General features: G+C 36.0%; 2 protein-coding genes across 2 annotated transcripts; one reads left to right on the top strand and one right to left on the bottom strand.

The window, feature by feature from the left end:
- The first annotated feature begins 1,624 nt into the window (after nucleotides 1-1,624).
- Nucleotides 1,625-4,458, top strand: LOC139847744 (protein DOG1-like 3). The gene is made up of 2 exons (XM_071837466.1): nucleotides 1,625-2,183; nucleotides 3,996-4,458. The coding sequence occupies exons 1-2, from the start codon at nucleotides 1,710-1,712 to the stop codon at nucleotides 4,230-4,232; spliced, it is 711 nt and encodes a 236-aa protein (XP_071693567.1). The 5' UTR covers nucleotides 1,625-1,709; the 3' UTR covers nucleotides 4,233-4,458.
- Nucleotides 4,459-6,251: 1,793 nt separating this feature from the next.
- LOC139847172 (B3 domain-containing protein Os01g0234100-like) lies at nucleotides 6,252-12,884 on the bottom strand. Its single transcript, XM_071836790.1, has 6 exons — nucleotides 12,648-12,884; nucleotides 12,454-12,543; nucleotides 12,292-12,323; nucleotides 12,058-12,193; nucleotides 11,759-11,965; nucleotides 6,252-7,292 (listed from the first exon to the last, which is right to left on the bottom strand). Exons 1-6 carry the CDS (start codon nucleotides 12,807-12,809, stop codon nucleotides 6,474-6,476), a joined length of 1,446 nt encoding a protein of 481 aa, XP_071692891.1. The 5' UTR covers nucleotides 12,810-12,884; the 3' UTR covers nucleotides 6,252-6,473.
- Between the last annotated feature and the right edge of the window lie 475 nt (nucleotides 12,885-13,359).

Here is a 13,359-nt window from a genome sequence, read left to right as displayed (position 1 = left end):
GCGACAATTAAAGGAAATCGGATCCTCTTTAGCCCGCCTCCTGACTTCTGATTTACGTGAGATACCGCGGCGCGGCCCACTCCATCGCGGCGCGGCGTTGTGCTGCAACTGACCATTTCGACTATTTTAAATAAACATTGATTTATTCGACTTGTACACCTCGTTCACGCTTCCTATATTCATTTGAACTTCGTCTTTAAGTCTCACATGACTTAACACTATCAGAACCCATGCATATACTTATACATGCATCCAATCTCAAACGTAATATATATAAATATATCTCGTATACATCAAGTTAACACTTTAAATCGTTTAATCACATAAACAAGCGAAATATAAACGTTCTAACGATTAAATAAGTACCTTAAGACACGTATGACGAAAATGGGATGTTACAATTATAATTAAATTGTAATCTTTTGGAGTGATTCTAGCAAGAGTACTTGTAAGCTTAAAGTTGTAAGTTTACTTGTAGACTATCTTCTTAAAGGATCTAGAGGATAGTTGTGTTTTCACTAGGATAGTTCATTAGGATCTTGTGGCAAGAGCTATAGGTGTTTGTGAAGTCTTCAAAGGGACGTAAGAGTTCACAAGTTGCGGCTTATCGAAGTACTAGTGTTGTATCCGGACACTCCACCGAGTTTGGAGTATCATAGTGAAGAAAAATTTCAATTCGTAGAATTGAGGAGTGGATTAAGGAAGATTAGTTAACATCTTCCCGAACCACTATAAATCGTTGTGTTTGTTCTCTCTTCTCTTATCTTTTGATTATAATTTTACATATATTTATATTGTTAGTATTATTAGAGAACAAACATTTCAAGTCACAATATATCAAGTTCAAGTTCAACAAAACGCTAAGAAAATTTTGAAAAATCGACTAAGTAACTATTCACCTCTCTTCTAGTTACTTACAAATATAAATATTTATATTAATAACAAGGATATATCAGTTTCGTAATATATGTGGGCCACAAATATATATGTTTTCTCGGTTCGATCCAGACTAACGGTCTTTTCGGGTTTGGCCCGGATCGAACCGAAACCCGAAATAATGAAGATATATGGACCAAGGACCGGACCAAATATTCTCAGTTATTTCTGTTTCGGTTCAGTTCCTCCTCGGTCTCGATTATTTTCGGTCCCACCCGGACCATGCACACCTGTAGACTGAACAATACTAAATACTTAACAAAAATACCATGAACAGGTAGCGGAAAAGCTAGAACTTGAGCTCTAAAATAACAATAAAGTTTACGGAGGTTTTCAGTTCGAATATAGTAACCAACAAAAATATCTCGTGGCCATGGAAGTTCATTTGTAAGGCTGTAATGACTTCAAACGATATGTAAAGCGAGTAGTCATCTTTTGATTTGTCAGCTCGCAAAGTAAGTCGAAAATCAGATAAAATACATATAAAATTTTATCACCTTTATACGGAGTATATTACTCCGTATATATTATCTGTATAAGGAACATAGGAGTATTGGTTTCATCTAGATATTTCTAAATACATATATCCATATTCGATATGTATAAAAATTAAAAATAAGTAAATACGAGTATATAAATAAAATATATATAGAAAGGCCAAGTTGTTGAACATACATGTTCCTTTAAATACAACACATTAGAATTTCATGTAGTCTTCACATTGCATTAATTTCATTTATACCTTATTGAACACAAATTAAATCAAACGTAAAATGATCCCAACCTCAAGAAACGAGCGTTTACAATCAGGCTTCCATCACTGGATATCAATACAACGCAACAACCTCAAAGAACTTCTTCACGCCCTCACGGTGGCTAACGGCGGCGACGTCGAACTATTCCGGCATCTCGCCGACAAAAACATCCAACACTTAATCGACCACCAGCAAATTAAATCCGGGTGCGACATCTACTCTTCGGTTTGGGGAACATCTTTGGAGAACTCTTTGTTTTGGATTGGTGGATTTAAGCCGTCGATTTATATCCGACTGGCTTCTTCGATTACCGGAATGGAACCGGAGATGTTGGTCGGATTGAAAAAGTTGAAAGTTGCTGATGGGGAGACAAGTGCGTGTGGGGTGGATACAGAGAAGTATAGTAGTACGCAACTAAAATTGATGAAAGATCTTAATGCTAATACTGTTTCCCGTGAAGCACAAATTTCTTCCAGGATGACTAATTTTCAGGCATGTTTTTATTTTTCTATATAATTTAAATTATTATTATCATTAATTATTATTATTATTATTATTATTATTATTATTATTATTATTATTATTATTATTTTGTGACGATAGTTTTTACGTTAAGTACATAGAAATTCTTATCTTAAAATATTAATTTTTTTTTTTCTAAAAGACAAAATAAATGACGCCTGACGTTAACCCAGTTACGATTCCTTCAATTATGGCTAAGACTGTTTCTAACCGTGGCGGTGACGTCAAAGGCTGTTTCCAACCCAGCGTCACTTTATCCTCGTCATCCCACATGGCAAGCTGTTTGACGCCCTTGACTCCCCTAACGCGGCATCAAAATTTGACGCCCGGGGCGTCAGTCGGAAATTTCACGGGTGTGTCACTTTTTTTTCAGCCAATCAGATTTTTTAAGTTTTTTTTACATTATTAATTAATATATTTTATACCCACCTACCAATATTATTTTACCACATCACCCATTCACAAATTTAACCTACAAATTTGACACTCCCCTTTATTTAACTTCAACTTTTGACCTTGCCACATCATCAAAAAGTACATCACTTGCCTTTGACGTCACCGTCACGGTTAGAAACAGTCTAATATACTTATTAGTAATAAAGGTTCATTTTTTTGACAATTCTATTATTTTTAATGCTTTAACATATGTATAAATTGACATGAGACCTATGGGTGTTAAAAATTGAAAATGTAAAAAAATACGGTGTCAAAAATATGATATGTGAAAGAATATGGTGTTAAAAAAAATTTATTAACTTTTTACACTTCTAACTATAAATGAGTTTTCATTTTTAGTAAAATCTTAAAAGTCAAAAACTTTGTGACATTTGTACATGTCAAAAACATGTGAAATTATTCACATTTTAAGGCGTTAAAATAATGTAGTGTTCAAAAATAAAATCTTTTTTGTAGTGATATTGGTTACTTATTTAATTTAAATTTAAAGTGATAGATTATCAAATTCTATCAAATTAGAAACTAACGATGACGACTATAGTTAGAAATATTGTCCTAGCTTTTACATAACCAATTTATCTTATCTTATATAGTTACTTTGATTAAATTTATAGGGTATTGTTTATTAGTATTATATATTATATGGGTGAGGACTAGAGGGAACTAAGGGTTGGACAGAACTCAGGAAACTCACAGACCGAAGTCAATTTGTGAATTGAGTCCAATGTATGTGTAGATTGACTTAATCTGTGTGCAGATTGAGCTCAATTTGTGTGTAGATTGACTCATTTATGTGCAGATTGTGCTCAATCTGTGTGCAGATTGAGTTCAATCTATGAGTTCTATAAGTTCTCTCACCCTTAAGGTATGAAAGCACTGAATTCTGAATCATTCAGCCTCATACCTCATTCAGAGGTCAGAAACAAAAGCACTGAATGCTGAATGGTTCAATATTCAGCACTGACGCATTCCATTAAGAGTCAAACAAAGTCTAGCTTTTTAGTTCATTCTCTTTTGGCTAAGTCGAATTTATTAGATGGCCTATAAAACCATAGGTACTAAAAATATATATATGAGGTTATGTAATTATATTTATATTTATATTTATATTTATATTTATATTTACTAGTGTCTTATAAAATTTTAATAGCACTATATAATAGTTATTCCTAGAAAGATAAAAAAAAAAAAAAAAAAATTAGTGACTTGACACCACTAAGTCTAGGTTTTTAGTTCATGTTTTATACCGCACATAACACTGTTTTTTTTACTCCATGCCAAGTATAGCAATTAGCAAATATTCTATGTATAACTAAGAACTTACAGGAAGGCGGCTGTATTGAGCCACGAATTGTGATAGCCAGCAACAACTCCAATCATGAGCTGGAATTAGCGTTGGCTGCTCATGGGGTCGAACTCAGTAGCATTGTGGTCGATGCTGATGAACTCAGGGTTACTGTATTGAAGGAGTTGATGCATATTCTCACACCGATTCAAGGGATTCGTCTTTTGATTGCATCATATAGACTTCATCTTTCCATTCATGAATGTGGCAGAAAATAGATCAATCAACACTTCATTTTTTGGCATATCTTGTAAACCGAAACTTGTTTACAAGTTTGGCAAGTGTACATATTTTGTTCGTATTAGGTGTGTTTTCATTTTCATTTTTTTTAAGATTAGATTAGGCTTGTTTGTTTCTTGTTTCTTCTTTTCTTCATATTGAGGTTTAAATAGATAGATTTACCGTCTTTTTGGATTTATAATGTCTCTTATGAACAAGTCTTTATACCTAATTATTGTAATTATTGTTTGTTTAATGTTAAACGTCTAAATATATACGGAGTAGTAAGTAAAATATATAGTAAGATCATTCACTACGCAAATTGATTTTGTTGTGGTGTTGTAGAAAGCATTTTTGAAGTGGGTTTGTTGTGGGATTGAGAGGACGCTCTGGTAAATGTTGTGTTTTGAGTGTTGTGAGTGATGTGATAAAATATAATTGGTATTGGATTAAAAAGTAAATAAAAAAATAAATTGCTGACCAATCATATCTCTCCTTCTGTGCTGTATGCATAGTGGATCGCCCCACCACATTACAACGAAGTAGAGCACAACGGTGCCATAATGGGCCGTTGTAATTGTTGTAACAAAACAACTACCTTCGTTGACAACGTAAGAAATGGTCTACAGAAAACGACACTTATAAATGACATAATCGATGACCTAACAAATAAAGTATTTTTAGTCAAAAACAAACGGGCCTTGATAAGTTTTATCCCTAACCCATTAGCTAACGAACCCATTAGCTAATGTCGATTTTACTGATCCATAGTATAATGTAATGGGTATAGTTAGTATACTTGTTTGTTGGTTGTCGGGAATGATTTGTTTGTTTTGTTGCGGTGACAGTCGATATTCTCCCGATTCTTCCGATTCGCTTGTTTATTTTTGTTTTCTTTAGTGCAATTTCTTGTTAGCGTGTGTACATATCCTATCTTGCTACTGCTAGTCAATTATGTGTTCTACCATGTTGGTAGGACCGTTGGTTAAAGTCGGGCCGCTTGTTTGACTAGATTTGATATTCCTTCTGTTCAAACTTTTTTTTTGGCGGAAAGGAAGGAAAACATTAAACAAGTAAACTTCATCAAAAAGATGAAAACAACTTGAAGCTAAGCACAACAATCATAGAGTTAAACTTTCAAGAAAAGACCAAAATGCCATACATATAAATTAACCTTACTAATGAGCACCTAAGGATTACAATCACATACATAATATGATGAGTAGAGCATAGCTTGTAGAAGATAGCCCATTGAAAAACCTTCATCTTAATAATCTTGATACTTCGAACGATGTAGGACGTACACGAGAATTATTGATTTGCATACCGGCTATTTGGGACGCATGACTATGTATGCGAAAGATCGTAATAAACATTGAATTCTTATTTCCAAAAAGTCGGTCACATCACTTGAGAATGAAAACATGCTCGTGAATTCTTGATATGAGCAGTAAAACGGACAGACAACAAAACCGAGCGAGTCGCAATATAAGCTTTTATACTTGTCTGCTATCTCAAACACAGTCATGGCAAAGATTCTTGAGCCGCCACAACATTAATTTGAAACCATGAGACCATGAATCTAACCATTTTGCCCCTCAGTTTGCACCCTAAGCTTCGGGTATTTCATGAGGCAAAACTCATGATAATTACTTGCGTTTTAGCTTGTCATTACCAACCAAAGCGTTCATCACATTATCAAATTTACCCAACATAACTTCCTGAGTTTTCTTAACATAATTTGAACCTACTTGCTTCTTGTTGTGAATCTTTTTAACCCCCTCATGAAATTATGTCACTAAAACACTCCGAAGATTCATATAAGAAGGATGAATCATAAATTTCATCGTTAAAGACCGAAGCTTTTGCGTTTTTCTTCTTGCAACAAGTTTCAGGCGGACTTACATTGAACTTGTTGATTTTCACATCTGTTTAATATTGCTATATTTTTTCCCAAACAAAAAAAGTTAGTATAGTTATCGCCTTTGTGTATTAACTAGTTTTAACCCTCAATACAGTCAACCCTAATACACTTCATAAATACTTAATTAATTGTACTAATTATCGAATTATGAGGGATACTCTGAAGTCTGATAACGACCTTAATACACATAGCAACTTAAGTTAAATGTACAAACACTTTCCTAGTTCATCAGTCACACTAGCACATAACTAATAAAACATTCAGAGCATATTTAAGCAGATAAAGATACATAAAAACTTACGTCGTGTTACAATCATTACCATGGTACATCAAGCAGTTCTTGGAACTTCGCCTCGTGCATCCTACTTTTCTGTTTCAAGCCATCTACAACGCCTTTCAACTTTCTAGAAGCCTCATTCAGTTCAATGAGCTTTTCCTTCACACTTTTTATCTCATCTTCAATTTGTTCCAATTTGTTCTTAGATTCCACATATTTTTCAATATCAACCCTATCTTCTGATTCAAAGACGAGTCTCGATAGTGCAAGTATCATATCACGTAAAAATTCAACTTTCATATCTAACTGGAAGAACGATTTAAGGGAATTATCCCACGCATCGAATTCTTCCTTAGATGTGGTGAACTTGCAATTCTTAATCTTGTTAGCAATGTTTACAGTTTCACCAATCATTCCTGCTACCAATTTGTGATTCCTGTTTTTAGAAACAGAATCGTGAAGAAGCTCCTTTTTGTATACGCATAGTTTGTAGTAGTCCAGTCTGACATCATCTGTAAGCTCGGAGTCAATGCACACCCCATTGACCATGACATGGAAGTCTTTAAAGTTTTCAAGTTCTTGAAATGAAGCTTCTGGTTTATTAGGTCTAGAACCTTCTAGAACTTCTGAACCAACTTCTTCACTGTCGTTTGATTGCTCCCTAGGGTGGATGGAAATGTGTGACGGTGTAGTTGTTTTGTGCTTCTTTTGAGCGGCATTTAACGGATCCGACTTACGACGCTTGGTTTTCTTTTTTGTAGAAGATGGTGTGTTCTTTTGTTGTGGGGGCGCCTCCAAATTCAAAAGATCAAGAGCACCGTCTACTAGGTTCAAATCATTCGCTCTAATTATATAAACCTACACATTAGAAATTTAAAGAGCTTAGTTTGTTGGGGTAGATCAATAAGTTTGGAAAGATAATCCATAAAATATTGCAATTAAACCAAGAACTTGATCGAACCTGAGTGAACTAAACCACTGGTCTAGATCTTTTATAATATTATCATAATTACCAGTTACCATTACCGGTACAAAAGGGGTATCGAATTACATTATAATCAACAACAACAACAACAACAATACCTAATCCCACAAAAGTGGGGTATGGGAGAGGTGGGTGTAGGCAATCATTCCTCGTACCCTAGATTAGAAGGAAGTCACTACTCCAGCGCGGGTATAGAACCCGCGCCTAAATAAGGTCGTCCCTCCCTCTACTCTAGAGCAAAAGAGATTGCTTTCAAACGGACCTCCGGCCAGAAGTGCTCATAAAAACGAAAAGATAGGGCAAAAGATACGTACCTGTAAGAGTTATGTGCTCCTAGCAAGAAGCAACCATACACAGTAACCAAAAAAGAGAACACATAAAGCAGTAATGCACAACAGTAGGGCAAATAGCATGGATCATACAGAGCACAAAACCATTAAAAATCAAGTAAACATACAGACAAACAAAATAAATACATATGTATATATACACACGCACCACACATGAGCATGGATAAAAAAAAAACTCATGCTTAAACATATATACATATAGATACATTCGTAGATTATATACTTAGGTACAGAAACAAGACAGACAAACATACATACACCAATACATGTTACATAGATACATAGGTACATATATAGGTAACCAACATATGCAGCGGTACATATATATAGTCTAAATACATATAAATAGATACAGGTGCATATATACTATGTGGAGGGTTATATATAGTGTAGCTATAGAATAACTAGTTATAGTTATATATGTAGTTGTATAATAAATGTATAATACACATTGAAAAAAAAAAAAAAAAAAAAAAAAAAAAACCTTACCCAATTATTCCAATTCTACTCCTCCACAGGCTCCTATCAGAAGTCATGTCCTCCGTCAGTAGAAGCTCTTTCATGTCCAGCTTCAATCTATCCTCCATCCTACGTCTAGGTCTACCCCTTCTCCTTACACCGCCAACGGCGAGGGTCTCGACTCTCCTAACCGGGGCTAAAAGTGGGCGCCTCCTAACATGCCCAAACCATCTAAGTCGTCCTTCCCTAAGTTTGTTGATGATGTTCCCAACTTCCAATTTCTCCCTAAAAACTCCATTTGGTATCATATCTAGCATGGTCTTACCACACGTCCATCTAAGCATTCTCATTTCTGCCACCTCCATTCTCCTCTCTTGGGCCTTCGTCATTGGCCAACACTCCGATCCGTACAACATGGCTGGTCTGATTGCCACCTTGAAGAATTTCCCTTTTAGCTTAAAGGGGACCTTCTTGTCGCACAACACCCCTTTCGCAGCCCTCCACTTCAACCATCCTACTTGTATACGATGCGTCACGTCCTCATCTATTCTTCCCGAATTGTGAAGCATCGAGCCTAAATATCTAAAGGACCCTTGCGGGGGTAAAATCTGATCCCCAATTCGGATATCCACTATATCGTCGTGTTCCTCTTCACTCGTCTTGAAATCGCATCTAAGGTACTCAGATTTAAGTCTGCTAATCCGTAGGCCATTTGATTCTAAGGCGATCCTCCATTGCTCAAGCCTTCTGTTAAGCTCATCCTGGGAATTCGAAACTAATACAATATCGTCGGCGAAAATCAGGCACCATGGGATGTTGTCTTGTATCCTATGAGTCAACTCATCTAGGATCAAAGCGAAAAGATAAGGGCTAAGTGCAGATCCCTGATGTAAACCTACCTCTACAGGGAAAAACTCTTGTGTTTCCTACCGTCGTACGTACACGAGTCTTCGCCCCCTCGTACATATCTCTAATAGATCTTATATATCTACTTGGGACACCCCTAACATTAAGAGTCTTCCAAATCAGCTCACGTGGGACACAATCATAAGCTTTTTCCAAGTCTAAGAACGCCATGTGTAGGTTCTTTTGTTTTTCCCTATACTTCTCCATAAGGCTTCTAACTATGTGAATCGCTTCCGTCGACGAGTGACCTGGCATGAAACCGAATTGGTTCTCTGAAACCTTTGTCTCGCGTCGGAGCCTCGTCTCCATCACTCTTTCCCAAAGCTTCATAGTATGACTAAGTAACTTTATGCCTCTATAGTTACTACATATTTGCGCATCTCCCTTGTTCTTGTAAATGGGAATAACCTCACTGAGTCTCCATTCCGTAGGCATATTTGCGCTTCTAAACGTCTTGTTGAAAAGGTTTGTCAACCATCTAACCCCATCGCCTCCTAGGCACTTCCACGCCTCAATCGGAATTTGGTCTGGTCCTACTGCTTTGTTTCCCCCATCTTTCGTAGGGCCAATCTAACTTCCTCCTGGTTAATCCTCGTGCAGGGACATGTATGGTTGTAAAAGTCCACCTGACCTTCAGGATTTTGAAGTAGTCCAACTAGTCTCCGACTTGGCCGCTTTATTCAGTCAAAGTTGTCGAAAGTCAAATATAACCGGTGAAAGTTGGATAGTTAAAATTCATATTTATTTGGTCAAAGGAAGTCAAATACATTCAAAGTCAAAGTTAGTCAACGTCCAACTAGTCTCTAACTTAGCCGATTAGTCCCTACAGGATCCCGATCGACTAGTCCCTCCCGATCGACTAGACTCTGACTGACGACATTTTACAACCTTGATCTATGACCGTTTTCGACCCTTTTCCTTGGGACACGAAGATGTGATGTATAAAGGTTTGAACCTAAGACCTCACACAAGAATATCAAGACGTCAACCACTAGGACATCTTGTGATGGTTAGTATCAATAAACATACAAGACTTCTTGTGAGGATATTCTTTCTAATAAGAGAAAGCATAGATCTTTTATGAGTTGGCCTAAACCACTTCTCGTTCAGTTGCTGAAATATTACTAGAATATCTTTGTTAAACTTCTTAGAATTTATTGCTACCGGTGGGGAAAAAATTGAATCAACGACATTGAGTGCAAGCTCTGATAAAGTTCCACAAAGAAACGCTACACTTACAATAAGTTTACATGAAGGTGCATACACGATAACGTAAAGAATAAGGTGAAATAATCACATTTCAAATTTATTTCTCTCTTCATATGATTCATACACTTGCCCTAAAAATGAAAAAAACACACTTATTTTTTAATACGACTCTTTGTAACCTTTTCATATGTGTAGCATCTATCTTTCTCCTCACTATAAAGAAATTTGGATTGGTTACGGAAAGAAACTATTTTTCATGAAGATTAAACACTGTAAACTCTATCCCTAGTACGGAGATTATATGGATAGCTGGAAGTCTCGTACCACAACTTAACCAAATAACCAGTTTGTAAATTGTATGAACAAGACAAACTATGCTACCACAAAACCAATGATCAACATATTGATCAGGTCAGGCTGATAATACTATTAGTATTTGGTGATTCGAAGTTCGGGTATGCATTTTTAATTACTGTCCACTTCAATTTGATGCTACTCGATGATGTATACAATCTTTCCAATTTTCAATAACTTTTTCACAGCCAATCAAGATTATTGCTCTTTGCATTTGTACAGTATGTTTTCACTTGCTTATCGTGAAATTATTTAATGCAATCATGCTGTAAGCCATAAAGCTAAATCAAATAATGATGTTCACACAGTTTCATATGAAAAGTGACAATTCAGGACTTCACATTTAAAATTTTAAAGTCATTCAAACTTTCAGATAATATATATGAACTCACATCTAAAAATCAGTTTTCGTGGTCGCCGATAATTTGTTACAATTAGGGTATATCTTGAATCGTGTGAAAAACTTTCGCAATTAAGTATTTTCACCCTATCAAGCCTCGGGTTACAGGAAATCCTAACTGGGATAAGACAAGACTTCAATTCGTTTCCAAGCAAGAAGAGATCGTATCAATATCAGAGTGTTTTTTGTTTTTCTGTGTATTCTTGGAATGAAAGCAAAACTAACAGTATGGAAAACCTGTTAAAATCAGGTAAACATGAAAGAGTGTATTTAAAGGTTACAACCCTTTGTTTTTGGCGGGAAAACACGTCAACTTAAGAGACATGACTTTTTGCGTGAATAACTGTTGGCAGACAACTTTCCAATATAACATATAGTGCCTAAAATTTTCAGGCGCAGGGCACTACCCCTTGGACCCCACAAGGGGGCACGGCCCCTTGACCCCGCTGTTTTAGCAGCAGTGCCTAGTCAAATCTTACGGGAGCGTACTCCGCTCTCTCCAAACCCGTTATAAAGTATAACTAGAAGACTCTTGCTTCAAGAATACCCCAATTACCTAAAATGATCGTTAGATGACACTAAAATCATAATTTTGACTAAAACTATTGATTTTCATGTTCATCGTAATCAAACGAAACAGCATAAAAAGAAAGAACTTTACCTTAAATTTGTACGATTCAACTAAATGAAAAACCAGAGCATCTCCTTCAGCCAAGTTGTGCCCAGCTGCAAACTTTTTCCATCCGCCACTAAGTCCACTTTTGTCAGCATTGTATCTAAGAAGATGAATACTATCATTTTCATCTTCAAGTACCATCTCACATTCTATTTTCGGTAAAAACGACTTGCCAAACCACTGTGGAAAGCCCTGCATCCAGAAACCACCAACAACTCAATACAGTTTCTATAATTAAAACGTATCACTGAATCCACACTGTTAAAAAGATAATAACTTTATACCATCCAATAACCAGGGTCAACATGTGCTCTTAGCATCAACTTTACACAGCTAGGCTTTTCGGTTCCTAAACTAGACTGAACCTGTGTAGCTCGAATCAACGCCGGCGAGAAATTAACAGAATTCTGTTTCTTTGAGCTGCATATTAACTAACACCATCAATCTCAACACTCTTTTATAAAAATAAAAATAAAACTATAAAAAAAAAAAAAAAAAAAAATACTACCAAAACTGACCTCGAACAGTCCCTTGTAGAATCGTCAACAACCTGTTAATCCGACAATTACACTCTATAAATTCCTTGATACATGTACAAAATACAGTCCCCAAAACAAAACCCTAATTTATAAAAATTCAATCTTTTTGCAATTAACTAAAAATTGAATGACGAAACTTACAGAACTGTTAAAATTAGAAGGTGAATTTGACCTCTCAACAACAAATGTAGAACCGCCATATCTCACCGGCCTCGATTTTCTGCGTTTGCCCTAATTACAAAACCATAGTTTATCAATCGATTATTCGACAACCAAATTGACATAAAATTAGAAACAATTGAACGTATAGATACGAAAAAGAAGAAAATAATCACCACTGAAGATAATACGCCGTTAGAATTAGGGCTAGGGTTAGGGGTTTCGGGTGTAGCCAATTGAGAGATGGTGAAATTGGCTTCTGGAGAACTGGATGTATGTTCGTGATGGATGAGACGATCATCGGAGTTTTGAATCGGTGAATTGGATTCTCCGGCCATCGGAGCTGCCGCACCGTAACAAAAAGTTTTGGGGAAATTTTACAAAAACCGGCGGTAAATTGGGGGAGTGAGGAAAAAAAGGAGTGAATTAGAAATGCTGATAAACTTTTGGTCGCCACGTGTCAGTTACTTTTGAGCTTCCCGTGTCAGTCACTTGTATTGGAGGACCAAGAGTTAAACTGCTTTAGTGATGACCATGTCTTTTGAGATTAACTGATGAAAAATTAAAGTAAAATCAAGTAATTTTTTTTATTTTTTTTTGGAAAAAAAACTGTGAATTAAATTAAAATCAACATTTCAGGAAACTGTGAAAAGTTGTAGCATACATCAGTATGCAGGGGGAAGAATAAAAAACTCTCCCGATGAACCCTCCAACAACTTCGCATCCCACCTTCTGGCCAACCTTTCCCAATTTCATCTCAATCCATCGTCAAACATTCACCCCTAAATTCAACATCAGTACCGTTTATATCGGGCGTCTTCCAATTTCCGCCACCCAATCAATCATTTCCAAAAATTGCAGTCGTTATGGTAATATATTAGGAATTTC

This window comes from Rutidosis leptorrhynchoides, chromosome 5, assembly GCF_046630445.1.
Source record: "Rutidosis leptorrhynchoides isolate AG116_Rl617_1_P2 chromosome 5, CSIRO_AGI_Rlap_v1, whole genome shotgun sequence".
Classification (NCBI taxonomy): Eukaryota; Viridiplantae; Streptophyta; class Magnoliopsida; order Asterales; family Asteraceae; genus Rutidosis; species Rutidosis leptorrhynchoides.
Note: the sequence above shows the minus strand (reverse complement) of the source record. Positions and strands in the feature narration are given on the sequence as shown.